Here is a 21,929-nt window from a genome sequence, read left to right as displayed (position 1 = left end):
AGTAATCTTAGCCAATACAAATTAGAAGAAATTATTTTTTTTGTGACCGAACGAAAGGATATTTTTGAAAACTTTCTTCGGCAATATTGTTCTAAATTATGGCAGGAATCGATTGGTAAATGTTTCAAGTCGCTAAGTGGTCTGGTTGCTGAGATATGGGCCAAAAACTGCATTTTGTCGAGGTTTTTTTGCTTTTCCGGGAAATCCAGGAAGGAATTCCGGGAATTTTTTTGGCCTATGTTCATCCTCGGAACTTGCTTAATATATTTGCTTTGGAACTAGTCCTCGATATTGCTTCGTTGAGGAGGAGATACGACTTAAAGCTGCGGACACGCTGCGGACACACATCCGTCCATCCATCCATCCATCCATCCAGAAATGACGCATTATTAAACGCAATTTTTTAGCGCAATTTCCATACTGGGGGATTGCGATTATTAACTCGTCAGGTATACCATTCGAATCGTCCTTAGAGGATTTCATAGTGTCAGCCGCCAACCAATCAAACGCGCGCTTTCTCCGCGTTTTGGTTGGCGGCTGACGTCACGGTGACGTCACGCGACGCGTTTTTGGAGCTAAAAAGGGCCGAAAAAGCCATTTTTTTCTACGTGTAGTTCGGATTTTTTTACGTTTTTTAAAATGGGCCCGAAAATGACACTTTTTCAAACTGGACTTAGCCATTTTTTCAAACAAATTTTTCGAAAAAAGGCCGTTTTGGGTGATTTTTTGATGTAAACAATGGCCTAGGTCAACACGTGTCAAACCACGTGAAGGCACCCAATCGACGATTTCGGTCACGCATGAGTGGTTTTCATACGTTCTCGTGAACTAAATACCAGTTTCTTGACAACAAAATGGAAAACGACAATTTCGTGAAAATAACGACCCTAGAGGAATGGCTCTTGAAGATTATTAAATAAAAATCGGTGTGTTGGCTCTATGTATTGATTCTAAACTTGTCTATAATTGACTAGTAGGGCATGCTGAAACAACGGCCTGAGGGCGCCGTGTAGTGTGTAGTTTTGCTAAATGTAAATTAATCAGCCCAGCCGCAGATCAATCGCAAACTGTTAAAATTAAAATGGTTGGATGTGAAAAGCTTCTACTTACAAATTACTTCTGAATAATCACATCACTCAAAATAATCCCAAAGAAAGCACAAAATAAAATCCTTTAGAAAAGCATCACCATGAAATTTGAAAACCACAGTTTGTCAACCTTAACCAGCCATCTTTGGCTCGATCTAGAGGTCATTCTTTAGCCTACACATGTGTCTTGTCAACCAATTTAGTTTCTGATGGTACACGACATTTAGATAAATATAATATAACAAACTAACTGAATTCCAACATTATATCCATCTAATCCAATATTGAAACAGAATTTGAAGCACAATGATCTAACGAATAAATCCAACTCTATGCGAGTGTCGCAGCTTTAGTCCTGGATACAACCATAGTGTGTAGTCGTGTTGTGAGTAAATTTGCACGAGATACAACACCGACCTAGACCTTCCTGATGTGTATGGCCCCAAAGTGCTGCGAGTAGGGGAGGGCAATTTAACGCCAGAATAGGTTTTTTTTCAATAGTTAGGTCATCAGTAGCTCACGCATCCTAACGGGGTTGAAAGTGTAACTTTAAATTGAACTAGGTGAGAGGAGGAGGGTGAGGTCATTAGAACAACGGAGCTATATTTCTAGTAGAAGAATACGGGGAAATCATAGCTTGAAGTTTGAAGCCGGCATTTCATTTTTTTCATTGTTATTGAGTACAGCCCTTTAATGCACAACTAGGCTACTCATTATGAAATCTAAAAATGTAGTTGTGCTACCATGCAAAAGTAGCCTAATAGGTCTTGTTTATTTAAATGCAGATTCTGTTAGCCTAAAAATATTTGGATACACATTTTAGTTATATCGTAATGATTAATGTTATAATACAATGCATATATTCTGATAGTCCTTCAAGTTTTTGGGCAATCCATAACTTGTATTTCAAATTTATAATGAGCGGGATGCACTCGATGTTTTAAGTGCTACATTCGGTAGCTGTTACTTTGTGTATGACAGCATCCCAATAGTTCACTGTAAATATAAACTGAGCTTGGCGAGATTCCCATCGCCAAGCAATCGTATGATAGACCCAGCAAGCATCACTCGTTAAATTCGACATCATGGCTATACCAGTCCTTGATTTTCATTACAGCCTTTAAACGCCTAGTTCTTGGTTTTAAAAAAAAAAGTGTCTCCCCCCCCCCCCTCCCCGCTTGCGCCGACGTCATCATAGGCCAATACCACGTTGCGATTTTTTTTAAACTGATATAACACACCCCTCTCCCCCTCACAGCAAACGCCAACAACGTCACCGAAGGCCCAAGGCCAATAACACGCACCACGGTGGATTTTTTCTTCAATGAGTATATACCCTACCCACCCGCCGCCTTACAACATACCGCATGTCTCTACGAACGGGGTTAAAAGTTTAACTTTGAGTTCAAGAAGGGGAGGGGGTGGTATTCAACAACGAAGGTGTTTCTTTAATAGTACAAATACATAGTTTAAAAAATTATACTTACCGTAACTTACCTACTGCTATAGCATCATACATAATTTTATAAATTAGCAAATTAATTAATTAATTAACTAATTAAATATATCTAATGATAATGAAGGGAGATAGTTTATTTTGGTTAAGACACGACACACAACACTGTGCGTGCCTGGTATGTGGCCTGACCGACCTAAAAGGAGATTGTTTATATTATTGTTTTGAGTTTATATTTAACTCAATGCAACGAGCCCGCCGGTTGGCTGAGGCCACGCCGGGGGGACGATCTGTCCGGGATTCAAAGGGACGACTCGAAATATCGTCCGAAGATCCTTATATTGTTATTGACAGTTTCGAGGAAGATATAAATATGTGGCCGAAAATTCAAAATAAAAATAATGTTAGTAATACTGTTTGCGTTTAGAGTTTAAGTAGACGAATCTGATAAAATGCAGTAATATATTATAGGTTATCTAGATCTGGTTAGTATAGAATAGATACACTACTGTAACAAACGTGAAGCCACTTAACTCCTACAAAACCCACACTAAAACGGCTAATATAATTCATGGGTAATAACCACTGCTGTTCTTAGATCTCAGCAAATCTGGGTGGCATGTTATAAAATTTAAGACCCTCATAATCAGACACATAAATACTGATGTTCCACCCTCAAAATTTCTTAACCTCCATGATGGCCAGCCCCCACCTCTTTCTAGCCCACCATAATTCATAATACTTCATCTCTTTGTTTGTAGGTAACAGTGTAGGATTAGTGTTCTTAGAACCTAGCCCAGCAGAGATAGTATGTTATGTAATTTATAACCATCATGGTTCAGCAGGGTTGAGACCAAAGACGAGTCAGTACCATTGCCCTCCCCTGAAAATTTCTCACCTCTGTGATACCCAGCCCCCACAGGGATTACTGTTCTTAGATCTCAGCAAACCAGAGATAGTTTGAACATTTTTCTGTTTGCAGTTTTCTTATTGTTTATGTTTCTGGGAACCGCCTTAGATGGACAAAGTCTATGGAAGCAGATCTAGAAAGAAATTGCCCCTTAAGTCGTAGACAACGGACCAAAAGGCGTTCAACAATAACATGTTGGCATAAATATAATTATGTTGGTGGAAATCAGTTCTGACGTAGGCCTACACTTAAGAACAAAGAATGCTTACCACAAGAAAATCAGGAAAAGTGTGCTGCATATTTTGAGAAAAAATACTAACATGTCTCTATCAAGAAAGCATTTAAAAATATAACAGCAGAAACTGGCAATGAGATAAACACATATACTAATATACTTAGTCAGGCTTCCCACTTGTTTCTAATGTCTATTGAGCATATGAATACTAGTAAGACTTTCCAATGTTTTTAAATGCGTTATATAACTTAAAAATGTAAAAGTCAGGCTTTCACCCATGGATTTAATTTATGACAAGCTTTCCACTGTTTTCAAACGTTATTATAACTATAACATGTAAGTCAAGCTTTCCATGGTTATCAAATGTACATAATTACATCATTAATAGGCCATCCAATCAAAGAAATATATGTTGTGTTGGACTTTGTGCTTCCTTCACTACCAAATTGAACATGTTATTTTTTTCTCCATAAACATGATCATAACTTATGCTATTAACATATACTGTAGCTGCAACATTTGATTAATTTTTATTCCGCAAAAAAAAAAATTTAATGAGCAGAATGAGTACATATTTTTTTAGAATTTGTCAAGCAAAAGCATTTTATTTACGAACAATTTTAGATGTTATTTTATTAGTTTTGGATTGATAATTCACAGGGCACAGCCTGATGTTTAGATTTGTAATGTACTCACAAAAATGTATTCATTTGGATGTCATTTAAGGACATTTATAATTATGTGGCAAATGTACAGTTTTTGATAGCAGAGAGTAGTACAATTTTTTTCCTTCAAATTATAGGCATTAAGCATATTAATAACCATAAAAGAAATCAATTGTAAGAAAATAATTAAAAAACACAATTTTTAAAAATACCTGTATTTAATTCCCTCCCACACTTTAATAAAATTACAATTTAATCAAAAGAATGGTTGGATGTTTAAAATACAGATAGAAAAGCTAAGTGTCATTACAGAAATGTTTATACAAAAAGTGGTGTACAAGTTTGATCATTAATTTTTTTTTTTTATTTATGAGAAGCTGTGTCAAAATACATGTCTATTAAACAAACATAATAATACTGATATTTATCACATCAAAGGCAAAAATATAAATTAAATTAAATATATTTTGGTGACATCATCAACACAAGAATACAAAGATATTTAAACTACATCTGATAGTGCTGATGTCTTATTTTCTGAATACTTTAGAGAAATAAGCTCATTTGTTTTTTCAGAAGTTACAAATATTTTGAAAAATATGAAACAAGTATTTAGTAGCAATATAATATTAATTGATTAATTTTTCCTTTTTACAAATTTAATACCTTCCAAAGTTAGACCTACCGTTTTAGTTGAGCAATTAGCTATAGATATAGATATACATTGTAATTTTCAAATCAGACTTAAGATACCAATAAAAAAGACTATTTCATTAGATTACAATGTAAAAAATGCATTAGTATGTAAAAAGTCCTATTTTGTGAAAAACAAAAGGAAATCACAGTCATAAAGGAATCTTTTTAATAAGTCTGAAAAGATTAACCCATAATCTAGTAACAAAAATATTAGCAATTCGATATTTATACAGAAGCTCACACAAAATGAGGCACAGACTGAAAGCTTGGGTGTCAATTAAAAAACATTTCCTATGTTATGTGGAAAAATTGTGTGAACAAGTTTGGAGTTTTTGTTGTTGTTATGTTTGACTTACAATAAAATTACTACATATTAGGGAATGATACTTTCTTTTCATATGTCCTTTAAACTAGCAAATACATTTTTATAATAGCACCTTAAATCTGGTTTACTGTTCTCCCTTGCTGAAAATTAAAATATAAAAAAAATATAACCTAGTTTTCATTTCTCATAATTTTTAAACCGCATACAATTTAATGACTGATGTAAGAACATCACTATTTCTCGTGAAACTAATAACACCCACGCTGCAACACCTTATGGTGAACAATGAGATTCTCAGAGTGATAAGGAACATCAGAAGACATTCACACCGACTTAACTTCCAACACTTGGAATGTGAGATTATTTTAATCAACAGTATCATACAACAAGGCAGAAATGGATCAGTAAACTTTGTACCATTTTAAACAGATTCATATTCACGCTGCCAGTCAGCGTATTTTTGTTTCATGGTTTTGGCAGATGGTTTTGTTCTTTCTAAGGCGGCCAGTACATCCTCAGTTTTAATTTTATCTAAATGTATATGGAGATCTTGTCCTAGGGAAAAGTAGTTTAAAAAACATTAATTTAACAAACTATGATGGAGTGAGGTAGAAACAAAGTGTTATTAACAATAAAAAGTATTACAAATAACAACTTTGTAAAACTACGTAAGTACGAACAGATATTTTTGGCAGGTTATTCTAGACTAGAAATTATCAAATAAAACGCTTTGAATCAAGGACAACTCACTTTTAATTAAAGGAATTAATTGTTAATTTACCATCCAATAAATGGAATGCTTTCAAAAATTGGAATGGCTTGTTATTTACCTTCTGTGTGATTCTCTAAAGCAAAAAATATTTTTCTGACTGGTCTCATGGCAGCTTCTTTACACAGAAGTCTAATATCTGAACCTGAATATCCGTCTGTTTTCTGAGGTTAAAAGAAATATTTTCTAATATTAATTTACTGTAACAATTTTATTATTTAATCACTATGCTAATAGACTGAAGAATGCCAAAAGAAAACAACAACACTCCCCCCCCCCATCAATAAAACAAAAACAGCCCCTGGTAATAAAAGAAAAAAATACCCCGTTAATAAAAGAAAAACATACCCCGTTAATAAAAGAAAACCATACCCCCTACCAATTAAAAAAAAAGCATATTCCACCAACAAAAGAAAAACACCTCCCCCAGCCAACAAAAGTAAAGCATACCCCTGCCAATAAATCATAATCAAGTTCTGCCAGCAGTTCCAGCCCTCCTTCTTTAGATGACACAACAGGTGGTAAGTGGTGTTTGAACATTGCCCTCCTGGCCTCGTGTGTTGGCAAGTCTACTAGAATCCTTTTTTCAAGACGACGCAACATTGCATGATCCAGCTCCCTGGATAATAAAAATTACAACTTTTAATTTAAGCAATTATCTATTCCACCAAATGTTATTCAAGGAGTCATCTGGGCAGCAGTTCAGCTCCATGTGGCATATTATAACTAATTAACTAAATAAAAGGTAATTTTTCCTGAATAAAAATATCTAAAATTTAAATGGCAGTGTTGAAGGCTAATTTTAAAAAGTAGACACGTGTGTTTGAGGAGAAGATGAAAAAACTATCTTATTTTGTGTAGACATCATTGATGGACGACCTGCAATTAAAATAGCAACTTAAAATAGACTATGCACCAAGTGAAAAACTGACCATGGCAAGTTTGATGCAGCCAGGAGAAACACCAGGTCATCTGTCTTTGATAAGCCATCCATCTGGACCAGAAGTTCTGTTTTCATCCTGCGACTTCCTTCATGTTCACTGAAAAAAACATCTTTTAGTCAATACAGGCCAAGGAAGAAAATACAGTTTATGTGTATTTTGAAAGCTGCTCAGTTTTTATAAAAATAGATGTTTATCTTATAAAGTTTAACCAAAAAGTTATGGAAAACTCAAGTAGATAGTCCAGAATTTAACATATACAAGGGCTAAAATAGATTTTTTTCATTTCTATAACAATTTAAAATCAATTAGGCCTTTTTGCTGATTGTAGAAGTATGGCTTTCAATTGTTAACACAAAAAATTAGTTACTGATACATTTGCTTGTCTCCACTCACCCCCCTCCACCTTGAGATCCTCGCTGACTCATCACAGACTCTATTTCATCTAAAAATATGGTAGACGGTGCGTGAAATCTGGCCAGCTCAAATAACACCTTTTTAAGGATGTAAATTATTTCAGTTAGATGTTTCAAAGACATACAATTAGAAAAGTATCTAAATACACAATATAGCTGCTTATTTAGACAGATTTTTTTCTTTAATAATACAATATTAAAATGTCTGAAAAATAATGATTAATTATCTTGTTCACTAGTAAGTGAAAAAAAAAATGAATTGTAAAATTTTGAATGAAACAATTTTTCTAGTAGCCTACCCTGACTAGTTTTTCAGAATCACCTCTCCATTTGCTGACAATGCTGGATGCAGATATATTGAAAAATGTGGTATTACACTCTGTAGCTACAGCTTTTGCCAGTAAAGTTTTTCCAGTGCCTAAAAATAAAGTTCTCTAATTATCTAAAAAAACATCAGAAATATATAGAACCATGTAATACTGGTTCAAATGCTTTTTGGGAAGTGCTAAAGAATTAAAGTGCTCACCGGGAGGGCCATACAAGAGTAAACCTTTCCATGGTGACAAAATTCCTTGGAAAAGTTGCGGATACTGTGGGTATAGAAAGATTAAAACTATCAAATTGTGAGTAGCATTTTACATACAGTACAATCTAATGGCATATGGAATTAGTATAATAATTTATCAATGTCAAGAATGATTTTAGAAGTAATGTTCAAATATCAGGAAAAAAAAAATTCTTTTTATCAACCAATACATTTGAGTGAAAATAGGACAAGCATAACTGGGTTTACCTTGATTGGATAAACGACAGCTTCTTTGACTAGTCTTTTAGCTTCATCAAGACCTATAATGTCATCCCACTTGACATCTGGATTTTGTAAATAAATGTCCTGAAAAATATTTGTCACCCATGATTCAACTAAACAGTCAATAAATGTCCTGAATAATATTAATCACTCCTAATTTAACTTAACAGTTGGTGCAACATTTCCAAACAAGAAAAAAGTTACATTACCCTGCTTATGACTTGTGCAAGTTCTCTCCATTCAGAATTGTAGCCTAAGTAGCCACCAAGAGGTTTTAATATTCTGTCCTACAAGACAAATATAATAACAGAGATATTTTAATAACCAACTAGAGATACAATTTACATTTTGCAATTGCTTTTTCAATCGTTGAGGATTGTTAAGTTTAAAATAATTATTACTGACTACTAAAAAGTAACAAAACAACTTAGTTGTGAAAATGTATTAAAGAATTATTTTTATTAATTCCTTGTCAACAATTTTTTTGCAACTTCAAAAAACAACAACTTACATTTCCTATGTTATCGCTGCCTTCTTCAACATTTAACTTTGTGATGTCATTGATCATTGAGCGTACATCTATAATCTGTCCAAACTTTCACAAAATTTGGAATATTTAGATATATATCATTATAAAGTGATAAAGTGTTGACTTAGCTGCTAAAAAGTTTTTCATTTTCAACTAATTTTTATGTATATAAAAACTTCTAAATTTTAAGACCATCTAGACATTGTGTAATTGTATATCTATAAAAATAACATACACTTAAGATTAATAAATGAAACTGTTTACTTTAATAGATAAATAGAGAACTTGATTTAGCTACTGTTGAGGACATAATGCAGGACAAGGTTTAGCTAACATTGAGGAATTAAATTAAGACTTGATTTAAGTAGTGTTGAGGACTTACTCTAGGATGTGGTTTAGCTAGTGTTGAGGACTTTAGGATGCAGTTCAGCTAGTGTTGAGGACTTTAGGATGTGGTTTAGCTAGTGTTGAGGACTTACTTTAGGATGTGGTTTAGCTAGTGTTGAGGACTTTAGGATGTGGTTTAGCTAGTGTTGAGGACTTACTTTAGGATGTGGTTTAGCTAGTGTTGAGGACTTACTTTAGGATGTGGTTTAGCTAGTGTTGAGGACTTTAGGATGTGGTTTAGCTAGTGTTGAGGACTTACTTTAGGATGTGGTTTAGCTAGTGTTGAGGACTTTAGGATGTGGTTTAGCTAGTGTTGAGGACTTACTTTAGGATGTGGTTTAGCTAGTGTTGAGGACTTTAGGATGTGGTTTAGCTAGTGTTGAGGACTTACTTTAGGATGTGGTTTAGCTAGTGTTGAGGACTATAGGATGTGGTTTAGCTAGTGTTGAGGACTTACTTTAGGATGTGGTTTAGCTAGTGTTGAGGACTTACTTTAGGATGTGGTTTAGCTAGTGTTGAGGACTTTAGGATGTGGTTTAGCTAGTGTTGAGGACTTACTTTAGGATGTGGTTTAGCTAGTGTTGAGGACTTACTTTAGGACGTGGTTTAGCTACTGCTCCATTTGATGCCTCTGCTGCTCCATTAGTTCCATGGACTGTGATACCTTGAAGCGATAAACCATCTCCATTTGCTGCCCCTACTTCTTTTGTCTAATTAAAAAAAACATGTATCATATTGTTGTGTTTTACTTAACATAAACTAAAATGAAACATGTAAATACCAAAATTTTTTAGAACCTGTATATTCCCATTCAGTGGGGCAGGGGGAGCAACCTTTCTTGTACTGGAAGTGTTGCGTCTGCCTTTTGTTGAGCCAGATAGTGGTCTTGAGCTTGGGGATTGTTGTTGTTGAGGGGGTGTTGGGGGTCGGGAGGTTTGAGGAATTCTGGGAAGGGACGGAGTATTTTTTACACTGCAAGTTAGAAAGGATAAAGAAAAATAAAATAGCAAACTATTAAAAGCTCAAAAGCATGTTAGTAGTAAATCATTTAGCCTAGTTAGAATTGTTATATCCACAAACTTTCAATGCAGTTGTGAAAAAATTCACTAGTAAAAGACTAATAGGTTAAACACTTTATCCTTGAAATTACTTAACTACCCAACATTGTTAAAAAGAAAAGAAAATCTGAAAACTATTAGTTATTATTGTCTACTCATTAGTGCTTGATTATGAATAGATTATGTAAATAAATTACCTATACTTTGTTGGTCAAATCTTAATTATATTAATTACTATATTATTTAATATAATTGATAATGAAGTAATTATTGTATAAAAAGACAAAGCCAATTTATATGATTACATCCTTAAACAAAAATACTTTCTAAATCCCCTTACTATTTATTATTGAAAATTATGTTCTGCATCACTTTCTTGCAGAACTTCACAAGGACTGCACATATAAAGCTGCACAACTAAAAGCTGATTAGAAGTCACACAGAGTAAATCAAATAAAATAAGTTCAACAAACCTGTTTGCTCTGTTCAATTTCACCTGAGCCCTTTTATCAGCAGCACCAGCTGTTAAGATTAATATTTGTACCATAATAAAAGTGTAATAAAAGAGTAGAATTAGAATATAAACATATAAATACTGTAAATACTGGAAGATCACAATGTTAATATTTTGATTTCATATTATTTATTATTATTCTATGACTCTAAAGATTGCATAACAGGTCAAATAAATTTTCTTTTTGACATGGTTTACCTACTAGTTTAAGATTAAACACACTGCAGTTGTTATGTACTTTAACTTATTTGATCATGGTTTTTTTGTTTAAGTAAACTATAATTAGCTAAATAAATCTACATAAAAATGCAAAAATAAGTCAAATATAAATTAATTTAGTCTTAGATCATCACATTTTATGTTGTAATTAAGTTATATTAACAAAACAAAATATACTAAGACATTTAAGAGTTAATGTATTCTGATAATTCAAATAAACTGCATGAAAACAGTAATATAAGCAATGAAACGGTGAAAAATGAAATTTTATATTAATAAAATTTGAGTAATAAGAGCGTGACAAATTAGTAATCAGTAAATAGTGATTTTACTTTAACAGAGTTCAGTGTAAAAGATTTTCCAAATATTTAAAGGTTGACTGTTTCACAGCATTCTCCTTAAAGCTTTAAAAACTATAACTACAGATAAGAAAATATGTAAAATAATAACCAGTGCTTTTGGCTACATTTATTATTGTATCGTAGAATGTTTTTTTTAATTTCAAAAATTCAATTTAAAAATCATTTTAAAAAGATGAACATAGTTTTTAATGAAAAAGAAAGTATTTGTGGTTATTAAAAAACATAAATAGCACAGCAATGAAACAAATTCTCAAAATTAAAAAGATCTATTTGTTAAATTGCAAGACACAAACGGAGATTTATTTTAAAATAAATTTAAACAATACCTTGAGCACCTGTATTGTAAAATCATAATACAAACAGTAAAAGTTTAATATAAAATTAAGAAACATGATAGTATTAAAGGGGGTCTTATAATCTAAAAGAAATTCAAGTGCCGAAAAATTATGATAAAATTATATAAATTGTGCACTAAGAAATTACAATGTATAAAATAATGTTACTTCATGGGTATTTGGAAATTATAATGTTTAAAATAATGCTATGATAAGACCTCAGTTACAAAAGAATATTTAGCTTTAAAAAAAAGTAATAAAAATGACCCTACAGTAATGTACAAATCGTCTCAGATTCTTATAATATTTTAGTGGTTATTTATGTTTTTAAAAATGTTTTTATTAAGACAGAGAATTACATCTAAAAAAAAAAAACAGCTCCGATAATTAACAATTAAATTAAGTTGGAAACATTATAATTTGAAAATAACCATTAGGTTTATATATGTGCAGTAATAAAATAAAATAGTAATATATATATATATAGGGCCTAAATTTTAATAAGAAACCTACTACTACTAGCATTTTAACAAACAACCCTCAATAAATTGTAAAGTATGATGAATTATGAAATACAAAAAGCTTACCACTTTGTGACATCAACTTTTTGGTGATTTTTGGGTATTTAGCAAATTTGACATAATAATATGATTCATATTCCATTAATATTGTCTCCAAGTCAATGTTATCACATACTTCATAGCGGCGTATATCGATATTAGTTTCCCTTGAAAGATTAGATGCTGAATCTAAATATCTGAATTGAAAATGCAAATTACTAATTAAAAATCCATTAAATGAATACTAAAATAATGATAAATAGTTAAAATTAAATTGCTATAAAATGCTTGTATAAAAAAGGTATAATACATGAAATGTTTCTAAAGGATTTTGATTGTTGTCATTAAAATTCTAACAACTTGTTCAAATTTTTTACCCTTCTTCATTTAAATATTTTAAGACTAGTATAAGAAGATTTTTCTTTCTTGAATCAGTACGAACTTCATCCTGTGAAGAGAATATCAAAACTAAATGAAGACGAGCTACTCAAAGTAAAATAAACGTTTGTAATATGCGATGTATAAAAATTCATCTTTATAAAATTTATCCAAAGATTGCAAAAGAACATAGCAGAGCTAAAATAGTTTACTTCATTCATAGCTAATTTTTTACAAGGATATATCATGTCTTTTTGTTTTCTTAATTGAAAAACTGTAGTCTATAGTTAGGTAAAACTTTAACTTCAAGATCTCTCAATTTGATCATTTTCTCATTTTAATTCTTGGAATTTATTATTCTGAAGCTTAAAAAAAAATTTCAAATGGAAAAGTCTACTTAAGGGGAAACATTGAATCATATCAAGTACTAGATCTATTTAATAAATAAGGTATGTGATTCAAAATTAAAAATGACGAGGAATGCTTTTTAGTTTTAAGTTAGTTTTAGCTGGAATAATCATTATATGAATTATATACCATAGTCACAAGGCATTGAAGTGAATGAACAGACTAGATTAGATTATGTCAATATAGATCTATGCGTAGCGCCGTAAACCGTAGATCTAATTGTAGTTTATTTAAGTTTATTGTAGGTAGACCAAGACCACTAAATTAATATTTGGTTGCAACATAAATAATTAACATTAATTAAAGATAAGAATAAGAGTCAAGATAAATTCAGCTACAGAAAAACTGTAAATAGTTTTCTGTTATGAATCGAGTACTGAGTACTGTCTTCGGTCTGCTGTCTCAGTGAACGCATTGAGACGATTGAGTGAGTGTGAGAGACCACAAGTTATTTCTGACAACTACTATTTACTAACGCCTGAGGGCCCAAACTATCAATAAATAGTTGAAATAAAGTTAATTATTTTCCCTTAAAAGTAAAAACGACTATATTACAGCTTCTCGAGCTTGATTAGCCGTTCTGATGGCTTGATAGCTGAGTTCCATTCTCTCTCATCTCTGTGGCGTCGTTGGTTGCGAGGGCTGCAGAAAAAATGGACGTCCCGATAATCGAAAACTTCCGGTTATCCGTTATAATCTTTTATACTCAACTACTTCGGTTAGCATTTTTTTAAAAATAAAAATCACTGACCATTCAATTTATTCATTAAATCTATGGCATAGGTTAAGTGTATTTTAAAATGTATTAAGGATAGAAAAAAAAACTAAATAAAAACAACAACAGCAAATGACAAATGTAATGTGCCATGAGATGGGTTGTTGGCAATTTACGTAATGAGGGGGGGGGGGGGGAGATAAAGGGGAGGAGGTCCGCACCAGTTGATCCTATTTATGTAGTGACACCGAATCAAAAAAGTGTAAAAAAATAATAATGTTTATCAGGTTTACATAATAAAGGAGTAATGGGGGGGGGGGGCACCATCTGTTAACGCACTGAGTGACGGCCGTACTAGTGACGCCATAAAATTACAGCCTGTAATGTACTATTAATGGGACGGAGTGGTTCAGCGGTAGAGAGCTGGACTGCTTACCCGTAGGGTAGGGGTTTGGGGAAAGGAGGGTGGGGTAGTATCGTCCTTAACTGATAGTGTTTTAAAGCAAATATTTTCAGTGGCAGCATTAGTACTGTCGAATTCACAAATTATGAATTACTGAAAAGTAGAAAATAAAACAACTAAATAGCGGCGTATGATATGCCGCGGGTCGGCTCGTACTATTATAATCTATAACAGTTAAATATAGAAACACATTATAAAATATTTAACAATAAAATTTTTGCACCAGAGAGTATGTGTGTTGTTTAGTAGGTAATCTATAATCAAGGCAGTGTTTCTTCCAGACTTTTTTCTCCGGGGGGGGGGGGGCACTTGAAATTTTAGGGGGGCGGACACTGTTAAAAGTTTATATTTTCTATATAAATTATATAAATTTCATTTTGTTCGGGAGGGGGGGGGGTAAATTTTTTTCGGGGGGCCCCCCGAAGAGATGCCTGGAAGAAACTCTGACTCAAGGGAGTATTTAGGTTTTTATAGTAGGAGGCATGGCAAGTCCAGAAACAAAACACAAAATAACATATTATATAAAGCAATATAAAACACAACACGATTTTGTAATCCTTATAAAATAAATTTTAATTTCACTTATGTAATATTAAAAAGAATAAATAAATAAAAGGGAAATAATGTCTCTGTTTAATTCATTCTGTAGGCATATTTAATTTTATCTTTTAAATTTTATTAGAGATCTACATAAAATAATTTACATTTTAAATATGCTTTATAGAATAACAGTTTGCAATTCATTTTTCAATTTATTTTGGTCTCTTTCAAAATTAAATTATGTGTTAAGAGTGAATACCATACATCAAGTTCATAAAAAAACTGAAACAGTATGAAAACACACTATGCTCTACACAATAAATTAAATAAGATCACAGTATGCAGAGATACAGGAAAGTTACAGATTTTATTTTATTCTGAGTTTTGTAATGAGACACAACCCACAATAAACACTGTGATTTAAACTTTTCCAGCCGTTAATATGCTTTAAAAAATAATCTTGTTTAAACTGGCAGCTGCTTATTAAATTCTTTAAGATTTTTGTTTTAAATATATGGGCTACATCACAGTACTGTTCACACATCTCTTTTCTGACAACTGGCAATTTTAAAAAAAACAACAATTTTCATAGAATGTCAATTGTTTCAAGGGCTTCAGTTGAAGTAAAAACAACAAAAAACTTTTGTTCTTTCTGCAGTATGAAAGCAGTTTTCATTTTTTCTAAATACAAATTTTCCCAGTGTGTCATTACTAAATATTGTAATACGCCCAATATATTTCACAATGATGAAGAAAGCTGCAGTAAAATCATCTGTACTTGCAGACCATCTTGAACCACGTTAACGCTCTGAAGTCTTTATGAGCCATCATATAGTCCAGACCAGTGGCTTGACAATAAAATGCAAACAGGTTCTGTGTAGTGTGTGAAAAAGAGTGTAGTCCACTACTTTGGATCCAGTTGCATAAAGAGTACAGAGTAAAAATTACTTGCAGGCCATATCATAATGAGAAAGAAACCAGAAACAAGAGGTCTTCAGCTCAAGCTAGTTAGCAAGCTCAAGGTGCCAAGATGCTAAAAAATTCATTTGTAAAAAAAACATTCCAACCAGTGAAAGTTGGAGATAATATGTTGACAGAAGTCATGGTATTACATGTGTAATGATTATCAAGGGTGCTTTCTACTAGCTAAAAACAACATGATGCTCATAGACCATTGTATTCTGGAAGAGAGTTTTCCATTCTGCATCCATAGGCACAGAAGAAAGATCACTATGAACAACTATGAGAGCAACAAACTGATGTAAATGGTGAAACAAACAGTTGTGTAACTCAAAATGTCATAAAAGTTCATCTGTTGTAACATGTGATTATTGATTGACAATTTAGTGATATTGTAATTTTGTATAATTAATAATCAATAGAGGCCTTTTGTGATCAACATAAAGCTAGACAAACACCCAAAATATGCTCAACCCTTTCTCATTCTGACTTTGGCCAATGGCCCTTAACCATTTTGCAAATTGGCTGGCCAAATTCCAAAAAAGATCATCCATTGGCCAGTCAATGTGAGGTGATATTACTTTACTAGCAATTTCACAATTTGGTCAGCCTGCTTTTAATGTGGCTGATTTTGGGATTTGGCTATAACATATACATACATAAATCAGTGCATATATTTAAATACTTTAAATATAATTGGTGAAAGGAAACACATATATGACATTTAAATAACAGTGTTTTATAACAATTATGCTAAAAATCTTATGGACTAAAAAAATCAATTAAATAATCTTTCAACAGTTAAAAATGTAAACTATCTTCAAGTTTATGCTATGTCTGCAGGATTCCAGCAGTAGTGTGTCTGGTTGTCCAATGAACTTAATCTATTCATTTGTTCCTCACTCAACGAGAAAGAAAAAATGTCCATATTTTCTTGTATATGCTTGGGATTGGTAGATTTGGGCAGAACACCTGGAGATCAACTTAGTTTTAATAATTTTTTAAAATCACATTCAAGTAACATGTTTCAATTTGTGTAAACAGAAATTGCAAGTTATATATTTAAATATCAGAAAATATTACTTAGTCTAAATATTAAAATAAAGCATTAAAAATGAAAATTTGGATGGAAATTTTTTAAATGCTATCATATCTGTGGTATGGCCTAAATTAACATAAAAATAAAGAGTGAAGTATCAAATGCTAATACCTATTCCTTGTTGAACAGCCCATCTAAGAAGTACCTGAGCCACTGATTTCTTTAACTGATGAGCTATTTCCACAACAGTTGGGTCTGTTAAAATCTAGACATGAGATACAAATTACACTTTATATGATAAACTATTACTTTTAAGAAAAAACTTTAAGCAACTAAAACAACAAAAAAGTCTATTAAATCAATAGTTATAATGAGCAAATAGTTCTGAAATAGCCCTGAGTTTTCTAACATCTTAATGATCCAACATACTACATAAATGTTAATGCCTAAAGTTGTTTTGTATGCATCTAAACTTTGTGTGTTTCAAATCAATCACTACATGTCTTATCCCTCAAACCTCGGTTAGTTAGATGAATATTAGACTGCTGAACTGCTGTGTAAACACTTACTTTATTTTCAGCGTTGGATGTTCCTAATGAAGAATAAGCTTGGAGATGGATGCCATACTTATCACAAGCTTTCTTTACATCTAGTTGAGTCAGATGTGGATGATATTCTGTCTAAACATCAAACAATTAAAAGTAAATATTCAATTCTACCTAGTTGAACAATACAAAAACTAATGCATCTTTGTGCTGGAATAAAAGTTCCTGATTTCAAAGATGTTTATTTAGTACACCGCAATAATTAGAAATAATTATTTCTTACTTGAAGTACAGATGGTTTGACATTACAATGTGATAGTAGCTCTTCTATGTGCTTTGGTAAATAGTTAGAAATTCCTAGTGACCTAATTTTTCCTAAAGAAAATATAAAAATAATTCTGACATCTCTGTTCAACAATTTAAGTTTAATAAATAAAACATCACTAGAAAAAAGTTTTAAAAACTTGGAATGGAATTACTGAGGAAGGAACATGGAAGAAATTCAACAAAATAAAATCCAGTTACCTTGTTTGTGGGCCTCCTCCATATCACGCCAGCTTTCCTGTCTAAGTTCTTTATGTCTTTCATCCTCTGGTTTAAATTTGTGAGTTCCTGGCCAATGGATGAGGTACAGGTCTAAGTATTCACAGTCCAGTCGCTGCAGGGAACCCAAACACGCTGACAGGGCATTTCCTTTGCCTTGCTCAGATGGACCTTTTAGCAAAAAAATGTCAATAAGAAGTTTTTTTCATGTAATTATAAAATGTTGCATACAAAGACTCTCATTAGTGAATTGATTTTTAATGTCAAAATTATGTGAACTAAATATGTTATTTTGTTCTATTTTATAAAGCTGTACACAGGTTGGTTTAATTTATTTTATCTTCAGTGGAATTTTAAACAATTTTTTACTCTATAGATTCACCATTAATGTTACTGCTAACCGTGTTCAACTTTTTAACCTATAACTTTTATAGAAAAATCTGTCATACCTAGCTTGCTGGTAATGAATATATCTTTACGTTGTAGGTTATATTTAGGTAGTAACACCTTAAAAATCTTTCCTATGTCTGTTTCATTACGATACACTGATGCAGTATCTGAAATAAAAAGCATCTTGTCAAAGTGCTTGTAAAAGCACAAATAAATTTTTAACTCTCTGATTATTGAATAATATATTATTTTTGTTCGTACTTTTATTTAATTTATGACCATTTTACAGAATTAGCATAATACAATACCAAATGAGCGGTATCCAGCTGCCAAAGCTGCGTCAAGTGCTGTATACAGAACATCATAACCTTGTATTCTGTATGTCCCAACTGAAAAATGTGTAACAAAAACAATGAAAAGCTTTGCCAAAAGAAATTAAAAACTTTAGGCTATACATAGTGTTCATGGGGGAGTCCTGGGGCGCTCCAGGTCAATCCATGCAAGGCTGCAGGTGGACATCCCTGTTGCAGATTGACCATTGATTGATGAATCTCTGGACGCAGGGGGAGGGGTTTGCCCCTGGTTAGTATGTAGTCCTTTTATATAGGACTTTTAAAAACAATTGCGCCATAGTGTTCATGGGCAGCCTAAGTTACTCTGGGTTACACTACTGCCAGGGCACTGGTGGATGACTATCGTGCAGTGTGACGCAGTGTGGCGGTTAAATCAAGTAGTACACATGACCACCTGTGTAGAGTGCCCAATCAGTGGATCGACACAGTACACTATCACTGGGGGAAACATTCTGAGCCATCCCTAGTGTTTTTCATATTATCAGCCAACAACCATCAAATGGACGCTTTCTCTGCAATTCAGTTGACAGCTGATGTTGCAATAATGGTGTTTTTAGGAGCTAAAAGGGGGGTCGGCGTAGTCGAGTCGGTAAAGCTCATGGTTGCTAAACTGAAAAGTCTCGAGTTCAAACCTTCAGGCAGATGAGGCTCGTTAGCTGGGGACAGCCACTCTTCTAGGAGAGACAACTCCAAATTCAAAACAACTGCTGCCTTGTAGTTTGTTCTTGGTTGGACAAAGGCTATGGAAGCAAATCCATAAGAAAAGCAGGCTGAAATCGGAGTCAATGGCCTCAATGGCGCATAACCAGTTGATATGTATCCTTAATTGTGATGGAGGCGTGGTCGAGTCGGCAAAAGCACATGGTTGATAAATTCGAAAAAGTCTCGAGTTCAAACCCTCTGGTAGATAAGGCTCGATCCCTTCCTACACTAAAAATTAGGAACGAAGAAGAAGGAGCTAAAAAAGGCAGAAAAGACCAATGTTTTACAAAATAAAAAAAAGACTTTTGTTAAGGCAAGACACATATCACTATGCTGGCATGTTATGTGGCCTGACTTATTGAAATGAGATTGTTTAAAATAGGCTATATTATTGTTTTGAGTTGATATTTATTAACTCAATGCAACAAGCCCACCCATAGGTTATGGCCACTCAGAGGGTTCGTTCTGCTAGACATACATACACCTAATTACCTCATGACAAAACAAATTTGCCCTAATTACTTGCTTTGAAATTTAAATCAATTATTTTTAGGACTTTTCTGAAGTAATTTAGTAATCATGAGTGAGATAGTAAATAATTAAATTAGTAAAGTAAAAATAACTAGGCCCGACTTATCAAAAATAAAATTCCTTAGGCCTACTCACTACTAGTCTAGCTACTATAAGTACTAAGTACTACTATTACTTTATTAAATTATTAAAGTACCTTTTAGGTGCGTAAAATCAGTGATTGATTGTGATACATTTTTGTCAAATATTATTAGGCTATAGTATAAACAAGTTAATAAAAAGTCTAGTGACAATTTAAGCGCAATTTCCTCAATTAATTTTTTTAGAATTCACAGACCTACTTAAAAATCCTTTCGAACCTCCGCTCATTCGCTATGGTAAAATCCTTTCGAACCTCAGTGCTTTGCGCTAAAAACCTACACGAATTAAAAATATCATCCTAGGCCTACACGATGCTCAGTTTAAAAATTCTTAATTAATTTTTTGTGACTGAACGAAAGGATATTTTTGAAAACTTTCTTCGGCAATATTGTTCTAAATTATGGCAGGAATCGATTGGTAAATGTTTCAAGTCGCTAAGTGGTCTGGTTGCCGAGATATGGGCCAAAAACGGCATTTTTCGAGGTTTTTTGGCTTTTCTGGGAAATACAGGAAGGAATTCCGGGAATTTTTTTGGCCCACAATCATCCTCGGAACTTACTTAACATATTTGCTTTGGAACTAGTCCTCGATATTGCTTCGTTGAGGAGGAGATACGACTCAAAGCTGCGCACATCCATCCATCCATCCATACGGAAATGATGAGTTAATAATCGCAATTCCTGTAAGGAAATTGCGCTAAAAAGTATAGTATAGACTACTAATAGTCTAATACTCTGTCTAATACTATAGACCTAGATTACTGAATAATAAACCAAAATCAATGGCTAGGCCTAAATAATAAATATAAATAATACTATAGGCCCTAATACTAAATATTAGTAAATATAGAATTATTAGAATCTATTAGACTTAGACTATTAATAATAACGAGCCGACCCGCTGCGTATCATACGCCGCTATTTAGTTGTTTTTTTTTCTACTTTTCAGTAATTTATAATTTGTGAATTCAACAGTACCAATGCTGCCATTGAAAATATTTGCTTAAAAACACTAACCCCCCCCCCCCCCCCCCCCCCACGTGAAAGCAGCCTCCTCTTAGTTACCTCCTCTAAGTTTAAAATCATTTCAAACTCAATTATCTGCCCCTAATAGCCGTCACCAAACCCGTCTCTATGATTGTAAAATGTAAACAGAGTGAACACCGCTCACCAGATCATGTGGGGGTGGGGTGGGGGGTGGTAGTGATAGTGATAGAGAGGAAGAGAGGGGACTGCAAGGCAAAGGCGCGCTTGCAGCTTGTTTTCTAACTGATCCCAGAAGAGAATTATATATAATAATTAATTATTATATTATATAGATAATAATATCATTTATATTACTAGATCTAGAAGTCTAGAAGTATTACCGTTTTTTGCCATTCCCTCTTCAATCTTCTCACCCACATTGAACATTGACATTACAGCATTACTACAATTAGTATTTAGTACAATAAAACAATTACTAGATCTAGAGATTCTAGATCTAGTTTTGGCCGAATTTATGACGCTAAACTAAGGTTTTACCATCATTTTATTTTATCGGCCTAACTTATAATGACTTACATCCAATAATAGGCATTTGATGACCGCTGACAAGATTAACAGTACGATTCATTTTAAATTAGTTTAATTCCGATCTAAATCTAGATCTAGATTAGACGAGATCTAGATCTAAACCTAGGAGTTATTTTCAGGCAGTAACTTGAAATCGAAAATGAAAGGAGCAATTTCGTACTTTAAACTTTTAAATTTAAGAGTTCTAAAATTGTTTGGTTACGTCCATCAATTCATATTGTTCTTAAATTTTAAAATCTTATACTTCAAAATTTCTGAAAATACATGAGTGAATTTAAAATGTATTAATTATATTTTAAAATTTTCACAAAAAAAAATAGTAAAAATTATGATTTGTTTTACATCCATTGGTTTTATTGTTGACCTTTACTGCT

The 21,929-nt window shown here is 32.8% G+C and overlaps 2 protein-coding genes and 1 long non-coding RNA gene across 4 annotated transcripts; 1 reads left to right on the top strand and 2 right to left on the bottom strand.

The window, feature by feature from the left end:
- Positions 1-4,571: 4,571 nt before the first annotated feature.
- Positions 4,572-13,705, bottom strand: LOC131948363 (katanin p60 ATPase-containing subunit A-like 2). 2 transcript variants are annotated; one of them, XM_059309963.1, is made up of 16 exons: positions 13,615-13,705; positions 12,651-12,721; positions 12,301-12,470; positions 10,757-10,805; positions 10,023-10,197; positions 9,819-9,935; positions 8,821-8,904; positions 8,519-8,596; positions 8,295-8,393; positions 8,028-8,091; positions 7,801-7,919; positions 7,482-7,579; positions 7,077-7,184; positions 6,595-6,763; positions 6,206-6,308; positions 4,572-5,930 (listed from the first exon to the last, which is right to left on the bottom strand). In XM_059309963.1, exons 1-16 carry the CDS (start codon positions 13,663-13,665, stop codon positions 5,797-5,799), a joined length of 1,689 nt encoding a protein of 562 aa, XP_059165946.1. In that variant the 5' UTR covers positions 13,666-13,705; the 3' UTR covers positions 4,572-5,796. The 2 variants fall into 2 exon arrangements, with proteins under 2 accessions (XP_059165946.1, XP_059165954.1); XM_059309971.1 differs by having other exon boundaries at positions 10,023-10,170.
- Positions 13,706-13,779: 74 nt separating this feature from the next.
- LOC131948359 (uncharacterized) lies at positions 13,780-17,849 on the top strand. Its single transcript, XR_009387998.1, has 3 exons — positions 13,780-13,842; positions 17,357-17,477; positions 17,746-17,849. It is a non-coding gene; the product is annotated as an uncharacterized LOC131948359 (long non-coding RNA).
- Positions 14,801-21,674, bottom strand: LOC131948353 (glyoxal reductase). Its single transcript, XM_059309940.1, has 8 exons — positions 21,544-21,674; positions 18,563-18,643; positions 18,314-18,421; positions 17,847-18,035; positions 17,605-17,696; positions 17,346-17,456; positions 16,948-17,041; positions 14,801-16,709 (listed from the first exon to the last, which is right to left on the bottom strand). Exons 1-8 carry the CDS (start codon positions 21,593-21,595, stop codon positions 16,564-16,566), a joined length of 873 nt encoding a protein of 290 aa, XP_059165923.1. The 5' UTR covers positions 21,596-21,674; the 3' UTR covers positions 14,801-16,563.
- Between the last annotated feature and the right edge of the window lie 255 nt (positions 21,675-21,929).

Source organism: Physella acuta, unplaced genomic scaffold, assembly GCF_028476545.2.
Source record: "Physella acuta isolate Inbredline_101_S28 unplaced genomic scaffold, ASM2847654v3 ptg000058l, whole genome shotgun sequence".
NCBI classification, from domain to species: domain Eukaryota; kingdom Metazoa; phylum Mollusca; class Gastropoda; family Physidae; genus Physella; species Physella acuta.
The sequence above is the reverse complement of the archived record's forward strand: the minus strand, read 5'-3'. Positions and strand labels throughout refer to the sequence as shown.